The following is an 11,261-nucleotide window of genomic DNA, read 5'->3' on the forward strand; positions in this document are numbered from 1 at the left end:
GGAGAGTCAGCTATCAATACAATGTCATCTGCATACAATTGGAGAGGTATCCAAGTGCTAGCTAGTGGAGCTCCTCTATCTCCTTGTTGTGAAATGAGAGCGAAAGAAAGAAAGAAAGAAAGATATATTAATGTCTACATAAGGCCAATGTGGCCTATGAGACAAAATCCAGAGTACATCCATGTCTAATGTCATCACATCAGCAAGGTAAAGATGACATTACAAATAAGTGGGTGGCCTATGAAACAATACTGAAAATAACTATATGATGGGACTATACTAGGGTTGAACCATGTGTAGCGTTATTCCATCGATAGAAAAGAAAAGGAAAGGAAAGGAGAACTAGATTTGATAGAACCATGTACAAAAGTGTGGTGGGTCTATGGGCTGTAGCTGATCTCAAGATCTGCACATGATCTCAGCTATGATGCGGTCCCTAGCTGCTTCATTGATATGCTTGGTGGACAGAGAGAGAGAGAGAGAGAGAGAGAGAGAGAGAGAGAGAGAGTAGGGTGCTTGAAGAAGATGGAGGCTTGAAGAAGATGAGCAAGCGGCAAACTGATTTGTGTGGTGAGATAGGGGGGAGAGGGCCGCCCTTTTATAAGGGCTGAGCCTTGAGGTGAGGGGAGAACAAAAGAGAAAGTATGATTCATGGAGGAGGGAGGAGTGTGAAAGAAAAGTGAATTTCAAACTTCAAACCCCAAACAGTCCCAAAAAAGGGTCAAAAAGTGGCCCCAACAGCCGGATTCTGCACGTAGGCAACGATCAAACTTTCCGGAACAGTTCGAATGCACGGATCCTATACGGAGCCTTAGTGTAGGACCGTATGGAACAGCACCATACGGAACGTTTCGTACACGGACGGAATGCAAACCTGGCCTCTCACTGTCACCATCTCTCGTTTCTCTCTCCTTCATAGCTAGTGCATTTTCTCACAGTATCTCAGTCACTTGGTGGTATCCACTATTCCCATCTATCTTATTGCACACCTAGCACCATTGTGCCTTCCCAAGATACCCTCTATAATGGGCATGGAAAACTTGTTCTTGGTGAGGAGCTTATTGAGAGCTTGGTTATCAGTAAGTGTTGTATTGTCCCGTCTTTTTGGATGAATAAAAGGGGAGCCTCATAGAGGTATTGCCTAAACCACTATGATAGTAGGTTCTAGAGCTTGTATAGGTTGCACAAGAACTTGGTTCCACTGTTCCAATTGTATATGGTTCTCTCCTAGTCATGGTGGTGCAAACATCAAAGGTTATCTTTGAGAAAGAGACCTTCAGTTCCACACCAATGCAAGGGAAGTGTATTGTCCTTGAAGTTGACAGTGCTGGATGCAAAGATCCCATCATTGTGGAGTTATGCTAGGATTACATGATCCGTTGATCATTCTTGTGGCACCTGGAAGCCTTTTCTAAAAAAGCTATTTAAGGGAGTGCAAGCTGACAAACAGAAATTAGTACCGTGGAAGGCTTGCAGTACAGCCAGGAGCCATGCACAGTAGGGCATTAACAATTTGATGAACTTATGGTGTGAGTACACTGCTGCGACTCTGTTTGTACAGGTTAGAATCGGGGTGGAAGCAGATGATAAAAGAGGTGCAGCATGAATGTAGGACTGGTATATGCTATTTTTATTCCTGGAGCAAGTAGACAGCTGTCACAACCTGCTTCCTTGCACATAGTGCGAGACTCCAGTAAAAGGTCAAACTGCTGTCCTGCATCACAAGTGTATTAAGTGGCTCGCAACTTTCGGCATGTAAGCTCTTTCAGACAGCTTGTCTTTTTGGTTGTTTCTTTCCCAGACATTGAGGCCATGGATTAGTAGCTGTCTTTTTTTTTGTTTTTTTTGTAACACCCTATCTCTATATTATTATTGCCTATTTTTTTAAAATCAATTTGATAGCTTCCTTGAGTTTTTGTACCCTGACAATCCATTCACCTCTCCAAGCTGGCAGCCTAGTATATTGTCGTAGCCATATGATGATGATCATGATTTGGCTGTGCTCCCACACTCTAATATCCTTACTAAACCTTTGTCGTTTTCCTCTTGCCTCTAGTGCATATGTCCTTTTAAGGTTGCACCCTCCTGCTTTGCGGCCATGCTAGGTGTAGACTTGCACCTCCTGCCAGCCGCTTTCTGAGTGTCATTGTCAATTGGAGTTCTTGCCCTTCAAAGTGAATACAGTTGGCACACATAGAATCACACTTATGCCCTCAAGTATTTAAGATAATGGTGATGCAGGCATCCACCGGCTCAGTAACAACCACCCAGGTAACATGGTGTCCTGGTCTGCATGTTTGACAGTTCTCAAGACTGATCGTCCTCCATCATTGCAGTCTGCTTGTGCATGGCCATGCAGATTTTGGACAGCAATCCATTTCCAAAGGCCAAGATGTGGAGATCTTTCCTTTCAGGAAAGCTCTGATGTTCACACGCTTTTCCGGCCACCTCCAGCTCAAACATTTAGAGAATGCCCCTGATCAATATACCCGTCGATTTTTTCTTTCCCTCACATGCAAAACCTGCCGCTTGCACCTAGTGTGCTGTTGTTTGACAGCTCCACATATGAGATGAATTTCATGTGCTAGGACCTGCCCTGTCTAAACAGCCAACCTTCAGAAAACCTCTTTCTCCAACTACTCCCCAGCCCAATAATATATCTCACGTCCTTTGCTCTGGTGCTGGTAGCAGTTTATTTCTTTGTGATTATAATGCTCTTATCTATTGGCAAACTGATGAACAGGACTGTTTTTGAAAGGCATTCAATCTTAGCTCCTCCTCCATTTTCCTGTTCAGGAAAACTGTTTTAAAAAAGGATAGCAAGTAGATGCTAAGGGAGATCTCATTTGAGATTAGCAATGGGGTTTGAGCCTGCAAGCCTGAAGAGACTACTTTTTACAGGTGAACAGAACATCGAGCTTGGATGACAATCATGATGTGGAACCAAATGACTGGTCCACTTCTCAGGGTTTTGCTGAATCTGAAGCTACTGAAAGCCCTCTCACCACTTCGAGTCAGAGAGGGAAAAGGGCAAGTCGTCTCAAACATGGAGGGCCCAAACAAGTAGGGCCCCAAACACCTGGGTCTAACAGAGGTATTGTTGGGCATTAAAGTTGCATTGTTCTGGGAACACAGAAGCAGCCCACATTTTGTAGAATTTGATATTTAATTGATGTGGTTCTAAGCACTAGAGTGAACTTGCTAATACTTTTGCAGCCTCACCATCCAACAAGCTTCATACTCCTGTGAGCACCTGTCGCTATGACAGCTCTCTTGGTAACGTTTATGCATGTTGCTAAGCTTGTTTTGTGGACTAGCTTGATAATTGCAGAAGTATGATCTAATTCACCTTTCTTTATATCAGCATTGCTTACCAAAAAATTCATAAATCTCATAAGACAAGCTGAAGATGGTATTCTTGACCTGAACAAAGCTGCAGATGTATTGCACGTAAGTCTTAAGAAACCGAAGGAAAATTTTGGGGTGCATTTTTTTGGTATATATTCATCTTAACCGAATAAAAAAAGTGAGAAGCAGTATGCTTTTGTGAAATGTTCAGTTGTCTGCATTACAGGTACAAAAGCGAAGAATCTATGATATTACGAATGTGCTGGAGGGTGTTGGACTTATTGAAAAAAGGTTGAAGAACCGGATTTTTTGGAAGTAAGGCCTGATTTTATACTCATAGATCTGATTTTATGCACTTGTCATATGAAATCCTATATATTTTTCAGCAACTCAATATGATTGCTTTTTTAAACCAACGGTTTTGTACATATATTTTGTAGGGGTCTGGGAGTTTCAAGGCCTGACACACCAGCCAATGAAATGGAGTATTTGCAAGTTGTTCATCAACATACTTCACTCTTAGTTTAATAGGATTTTTCTGCTTGTTGAAAAATGATGAACAAGTGCCATTAACCTCCTTTGATTATACTGCAGGCAGATCTAGAAAAGCTACGTTTAGAAGAGGCCAGGCTTGACAGTTGCATCAGGTTCTTTTGTCATTTTGGTGTTTGAGTGGTGGAGATAAGGAAGCTTATGTTATGTTCTTGTATGACCCTTTTTTTTTCCTGACGTTTGAACAAGTCTTGCTGATTTCTAGGGAGGCACGGGAAAGGTTGAGGAGCTTAAGTGAAGATGAGAAAAATAAGCAGTATCCTTTTTCTATCTTAAAGTTTGAGTTTCTATATCAAATAGCATTAACAGAATCTGCATGGGCTCATTCCAGTGTTATGCTTAATTAACACAGATGGCTATATGTTAGTGAGGAAGACATCAAAAGCTTGCCATGTTTTCAGGTGAATATTGACTTCACTTCTTGTGAGAGTCTACACAGTATTATGTAAGGATCACACACATATCATTAAGACTCATTAGTTGTTGGTTTCCAGTCTTCCTAAAATCATATTCTACAAGTTGTAGGATCTGATAATGCTTTTTCTTGTTGAATGGTGATAATGTGTTGTGAAATTTCTTGAAGCTAGATGTGACCCTGCTATGTGTTTCACAGAATAAGACTTTAATTGCAATAAAAGCACCGCATGGAACAACATTGCAAGTACCTGATCCGGATGAGGTGAAATTTCCCTACATGCTGTTGAAGAAGCAAATATCTTTCATTAATTTGGTGTAGTTGGGAAATGTATGAAGTCTGGATTGAGTGGATATGGTATGGTTGTCCTGATTTTGGTTAGCTTATGCAAGCCACTGGGAACTAAGCAGACTGTATTATAGGCATACTGAAAACACTGATTGGATATTGCTTGATGATATTGCAACAGTTCAAGGAATAAGTATGGTTTAGTTTGGGTGGTTTTGCAAACAGAGGTGCTAGTTGTGTCAGGTTTGCATGTTAATTGCAGGCCGTAGATTATACACAAAGACACTATCAGATGCTCCTGCAAAGTGTTACTGGACCAATAGATGTCTACCTTGTTAGGTGCGTACCTTGACAGTAGATATCTCCTAGTAATGGCCTTTTACATAAGTCCTTTTACTCTGCTGTATAGCTGTGTTGACTTTGGAGATCTGTTATGTCAAAATGCAGTCGATTTGAAGAAAAGTTTGAGGAGGTAAATGCAGCACAAGCACCTGAAGAAATAGCCCATACAGATGTGGGGAATCAGTTAGCTCCAGGAGGTACTCTTAAAGCAGGCTGTGCAAATGGTAAAGAGAGCGAGATGCCAGATGGGCAGATATTGTGTTCTGAACTTGAGAATTCTGATGATGTCAGTGGCATGTTAAGAATTGTGCCAACTGATGTGAATGTAAGCCTTTGATGGTACAAACCTTTCTGTTTATAAGTGGTGCTAATGTGGTGTATGAGCTCCTTACTGAATCTGGCATTCACTGTTTCTTTCTAGGTGGATGCTGATTACTGGCTTCTCTCTGATGCGGGCATTGGAATAACAGACATGTGGAGCGGTGATTGTATCCTTAACCAATGTAATGTGCTCTCATATGAGTTTCTTGGTTACTCGTTGCTTCCTTTTACTGGAAGACCTTGACATGGTAGCTCCTAATTCTGCCTGGGGTGATGATGTCACACTCAATCTGGAGGAGTTTGGTATTGATAATGAGGGTGCTTATCCTCAGACTCCTCCCAGCATTATTGAATTTTCTTCAGCTAGATGATATGGTGAGTTCGGTAATTTTTCTGTGTCAATGGTCCAGTTCTACTCAGTTCCATTGCCCAGCTCAAGTGTTTGCCTATTTTAGGAGAATATGCCATGATCCTTCATGATTTGTAAGGGTAACCTTGAAATACCTGTGCTCAACGATACTGTATCAACAAAGGGTTTGGAATGCTCATACAACAGGCTATATTAACACGTTCAATGTGAGATGCAGTAAAAGTCTGCACCTTGTATTTCAGGGTTTGAGTTAGACAATTAAGGCCACAGTAGCAGGTTATATACCATATGTGCTTAACTCTCAGGGATGGTTGACTGCTGTTAGCTATGCAACATGTGACTGACTTTATATATATCAGATTCACAATACTGTATTGGAGTCCAATTTAGGGATTTGTTCAATTCCCTTATCCTGTCCCAAATGTTAGGTTGAAAGTTCTCTTTGTGAAGATTTCTTGGCAGTCAGCCTCCAGCTTTCCTATGTAAAAGTGCTAGCCATGATCACATATTGTTGACAATCACCATCAACATCAATGTATTTGATTTTTCTTTGGTGTTTGCAGATTTTGTGCTTGCAGCTGGGGAGATTCACTCTCAAGACCAGTTCTTCACTGCCAATAGAACAGTGATTGTACATGGAGTGGCAACTATTGGTCTTGAAATTAAAAGCTCAAAGTTGCTATGAATTAGTTGGCCCCTCAAATTCCTGCTTGTATGCTCTTCCTCTATCCAGGTCTGGAGAACAAGAAGGTATCTCTGGCTTCCTGGTTTCTGTGGGTATAAGCTGGTACATGTTATTACAGTGTTCCCTGTTGGGTGCGGATGAATATGAGCTCTCTTTCAAGAACTGTAAAATGCAGTGAACTTGACATGAGATTCCTTTTAACTATCGAGCATCTCATCTGGAACCTGTACTTGCTAACAATTTAATGAAGTCCTCCTGCATAAGTGCATATGAGAGTTGGACTTACAGTTTAACTGTTTTTGGAAGAACACAATACCAAGTCGTCCTTGTGCCTGTAATGCTGGACATAGATCACAAAGATGCTTCTTCCCAAGTTTTAGATGATTTTCAAGTTTGAATCACTTACTCACTCACTCACCCCACATTGAACTCTCAACATGAGTTGTATTGCTCTGTCATGATTTTAACATGAGTAACACCAAATGTATTTTCCAAATTCCAGGCCATGAATAACACTGATTTTAACACGCTGCTGAAGAATTTGAAATACAGCTAGTTGACTACTTTATTTGCAATAATGTAAAAGATTAGTCCTTCAGTGTTTCTGATTTGGACTGTGACTATAATATCAAGGGGTGTGATGCTTTAAAGCTTTTGAAGCTTAGACATTAACCAGTGTTATGGGAACTAGTTGGAGTCCCAGCTGCTCAATCAAACTAGAGCCTTTTCAATGCAATTCATCATGGAAACAGCTTCTCTCTCTCTTTTTTTTCGTAAAAGCTTCTCTCTCTCTCTCTCTCTCTCTCTCTCTCTCTCTCTCTCTCTCTCTCTCTCATAAAACAGCATGCATCTCTTAGGACACTTGTTGAAGGTACTTCCCAAAACAGTTCTGGCTATGTGGGTGGTACTTCCCAAAACAGTTAATGCACTCTTCTTAATTTGGATTCAGGCACAATAACAGATCCTTTTGTTGAGGACTTAGAAGATTTTCTTCAATGCATGGGTTCAGGGTGTGCTGAATCATCAGTTAAAAATTAGTCCTGCTTTTATTGTGGTAAGAGTCAATTCAGCTTAAGATCTGTTTTGCCTAAACTGTCTTCTTACTAAAGCAAAATCAATCAATCAATGCTGAAAGTTTTCTCGTGGGGAGAGAATTAGCCCTTGCTTTTGGGATTAGACTGAACCCTTGTTTTTTGGAAATCTTCTACATGAGTGTTTTTTTGCTTTAGTGTAGGTATTTTGGAGTATTGTTTTTTCGCTCACTTTAATATCATCCCTCACATTCTCAATCCGTTTACTCAAATGGTACAGATAGGGGCTCATTGGCTACTGTTTGATCAAATGGTATAAACAGGGGCTCATTGGCTATCATTTGTTACTTAAACATTCCAAATTACATTTTGTGACAAATTTAAACTCTCATAACTCACCTTAAATTTTCATCTCAAACTTCTTGTTAAGAAGCTTTTTATTATTGGCTTAGTCACTTACATAGATTACAAGCCATCCCTACCTATAAGTCTTGTTGTCCATGAAATATGTGATACTAAATAGTGATGTGAATTAAAGTGGTATAAACAAAAGTAGTGGTAGCGGTCAATGAAGAAAAATGGTTTGTCATCTTTGTCATCTAGGTTCCAAGTATACGATGAGCTTACCACCTCTATCAAATGCTTGAGTACTTCTAGTGTTAGAGGTTTACTCCCTGGGGTCAGAAGCTATTAGGACTCTCAATGTGAGATTCTTATTATAATTTTATAGCTCTACAAATATATGCAGGTCCATTGACTCTATGTGTTGAGCTACACACATGGCATGTGGGACTTGGATGGAGCTCTTATTGTTTTAGTACTCATGGACTTTTTAACTCTCATTGAAAATATTTTTCTTTTAGGTGGAATTTCACTTTTTAAACTAGAAATATGGGTTCCGAGACAAGTTGGGCAAAAACTAGGGTCATTTTTGAGCCTTTAAAATCACAATGATTGCCTAAAATTAAAATTTTTGGCACAATTTGAGTTATGATCACATAATTTGCATGGAGTGAACTTAACTCTCAAAATAATGTGAGAAAATAAATGTGCAATCACAAAAATAATGAAAAAATATAATGATTGCATAGCAGATGATAGTCCCTAAAATGATGTATTCTACACCATTATGGTTTAACATTATCTCCCTCTTAGATGAGTACTAGTCCCATGACACTCTGTCTTAATTAGCATGCTTTGATGTGCATTGAAGACATGGAATGATTGGGACGGTAGTGTTGATCTTAGAGGAGTACTTTTATCAATGAGGGATATTGCTTGGTATACAGTGGTTGGTTGGAAATGTGGGTGGTGATGAAGTTGTAGAGAAACTTTTGGACATTGATGATATTTTGATTAGTAGTTTCCTTTTGTTGGGTAAGGTTTATGTGGGTATCATTTGTATGCGCAATAGAAAACCTCTTGTGGGCTCGCTTCTTAAGGAAATTACTAGCCTTCTTTGTGCATATGATATATTGATGGTTTGGTAGATGGGTTGAACTCCAAATAAGCTTGAAGCGTTTTTGCATACTTAAGGGTCTAAACTGTGCACATGTTATTGTCTGAGTATTTACATGGGTAAGTACTTAGTAGAAGATAAGGCCATTAGTTCTTGTTGATGATCAATGAAGTAAGAAACTTATAGACTTGAAATCAATGTTGTTATTGTGGAGAGGGTAGTTGAAGAAGGTTGTGTGGAGATGTCCTTAGTTGGTTTGTCATTGTGGTAGAGCAAGGCCTTTGGCAATTACAATTGCAAGTGCACTTGTGATGTGTGATTTCCTTCTCAAGTGTCTTCTTCACCTTGCTTCCATTATCGAGTTCATGGCACTAAGATGAGCAAGAAGTAGAAAGAAGTATAGAGAGAAAGTGCAAGTTAGTTATGGAGATAGATCTAATTGTAGGGAAGTGAAGCTCCCTAGGCATGTCTTGCCCTTGATGGGCCTTGAATAAATCTATAGGAAAAGAACAAAGTCAAGGGGTTAGGATGGATCAAGGTTACTAGACATGCATAATGTGAGAATCCCTAGTGTGGTGTAGTGATCACACGTATTTTTTTCTTGAATAAATGTGTATGTAAAAGCCATACAACAAGGCTTCATAGTGTTGTGAGAATGAATGGAATATTGAGGATTGGAGGGCCAATCAATGAATCTTAAGCCGAGATGATTGAAGCACAAACCTTGATGTGAGAGCAGTTGTGGTTGAAGAACCATGATTATTAATGGTGACTAGAGTTCTTAGAGCGACTCACATGACCCTTTGAGAAAGTAGAGGCTCTTGAGGTAGGAGTTTAGGGATATTTGTTAACAAAATTTAGGGCCTCGATATTGATGATTCCTTGTACATCTAAAGGGTACCAAAGGCTCCTAAATGTTTGGGTGTGTTTCCATGTTTTTGAGTTCTAAGGATTTTTTGCCTTGTTTCTTGATTGATGTCTTTTTGAGCCTCGAGCACATAGCTTCTTGCATTCGCTTGCTAAAATTTAAGTGCACATGCAATTAACTCTAGCCCAAAAAATTAAAAAAGTTTAATATTAAATTTGACCACATTGCTTGTATTATGATTTGTAGCTCATAAAAGTGTTGTAGTGCTTTCAAGCTCTACAAGGGCTCAGTTCCCAAGGTGTGTGGTTTTTGTGTCAGACAATTATTTATATATGAGAATGTGATGATTTATCTATTTATGTAGAAGGGAGTGGCAGTTGAGAAAAGCTTGAGGGTTTAGAAGGCCAATGGAATTTGGGTTGGGTTAAGAGTCCCACTACTAATACACATCTCTTATTTGCATAAGAGGTGTCAATGTGGCTTGTGAAACTTTAAAAAAACAAGAACTTGAGGTGAGGACATGCATCCAATCAAGTATTCTCAACCATGAAATGGATTATGGTGTTGGTTAGTGTGGTGTTTAAATTTGGAATGTAGAAATTGGCTCATGGTTTGGTAGCTATTCGATCGTGCTTGTGCATGTACACTTTGTATAGTTTCTTTCTATCTCGAGACCTCCCTCTTATGGTCTACTTGTTTGTAGCTTAGTTGAGTTAAATGACAATCAAGTGTGCTTCTATATATAGTCAAGAGTGTGGTGAGAGAGAGAGAGAGAGAGAGAGAGAGAGAGAGAGAGAGAGAGAAATTGTTTTAGTGTAAGTATATAGTGTGATTGAGTTAGCGAGAAGGGTGCTTTGAGTGAGCGGTTCATCATTATGTTGACATCTTTAACTTCGAGCCTAGTTAGGTATGCACACTGAAAATTCACGCACGATGAGACTATTTACATAAGGAAAGCCCATTACAAAATGCCACGATATGCGACCACTCAACATACACGCTGGTTGTTCAGGCTTGTTGGCGCAAAGAGAACAAGGCAATGCCAAGCCAAGCTTTCCAACGCCCCATCATTCGCCTCTCTCTTTCATATTTTTTGAAGCATTTGAGAGCATTGATTGCTACTTCTTGCTCGTCCTCGATAGTATTGCCATCTCAGGCTTCCTCTTCGTTGGTGCCTATCTTAATGTGTTGTTTGCTCAAGCATCGTGCTTGCGTAGCTCCCATCTTGGTTGTGGCTCCTCTTGAATCATTCGTGTTAAGTCACTTGGCTTCGTTGAGGAGGGTGGTAGTAAGGGTGAGAAGATTGTGGGTTTGAAAGTGCTTGAGTACTTGGATGGCCCCTTGGCACACCATGGAGCTCATGGCCTTGAGGACACACATATCCTTGCTTATAATGGCATGGGTGCGTGATCGTGCACATTCGTGGCCTTATCCATGATCATTGCCAGTGGAAGACGTGTTTTGCAAAGGCTTGCATTAGTAAGGGCTTGCATGAACATAAGACTAGTTTCGAGGTGTAGTGAACTCACCTCTCTTATCTTCCCATATTGTGGCTTGAAAGCTTGAAGGCTCAAAGATTGTT

General features: G+C 40.1%; 1 protein-coding gene across 2 annotated transcripts in view; it reads left to right on the forward strand.

The window, feature by feature from the left end:
• LOC148010331 (transcription factor E2FB-like) overlaps nt 1-6,974 on the forward strand; it is a 66,760-nt gene extending 59,786 nt beyond the window's left edge. For both annotated transcript variants that reach the window (XM_087671779.1, XM_087671780.1), the window contains 14 exons: nt 2,902-3,094; nt 3,217-3,276; nt 3,365-3,450; nt 3,575-3,663; nt 3,789-3,843; nt 3,943-3,995; nt 4,106-4,156; nt 4,253-4,301; nt 4,514-4,579; nt 4,866-4,942; nt 5,051-5,270; nt 5,367-5,433; nt 5,519-5,641; nt 6,200-6,974. In XM_087671779.1, the coding sequence (XP_087527905.1) occupies nt 2,902-3,094; nt 3,217-3,276; nt 3,365-3,450; nt 3,575-3,663; nt 3,789-3,843; nt 3,943-3,995; nt 4,106-4,156; nt 4,253-4,301; nt 4,514-4,579; nt 4,866-4,942; nt 5,051-5,270; nt 5,367-5,433; nt 5,519-5,637 (1,185 nt within the window). In that variant the 3' untranslated portion in view covers nt 5,638-5,641; nt 6,200-6,974. The remainder of the gene's footprint in view (nt 1-2,901; nt 3,095-3,216; nt 3,277-3,364; nt 3,451-3,574; nt 3,664-3,788; nt 3,844-3,942; nt 3,996-4,105; nt 4,157-4,252; nt 4,302-4,513; nt 4,580-4,865; nt 4,943-5,050; nt 5,271-5,366; nt 5,434-5,518; nt 5,642-6,199) is intronic.
• Nucleotides 6,975-11,261: the final 4,287 nt, after the last annotated feature.

This window comes from Lygodium microphyllum, chromosome 29, assembly GCF_053477565.2.
Source record: "Lygodium microphyllum isolate KBCC chromosome 29, Lygodium_microphyllum_v1.1.10, whole genome shotgun sequence".
NCBI lineage: Eukaryota > Viridiplantae > Streptophyta > Polypodiopsida > Schizaeales > Lygodiaceae > Lygodium > Lygodium microphyllum.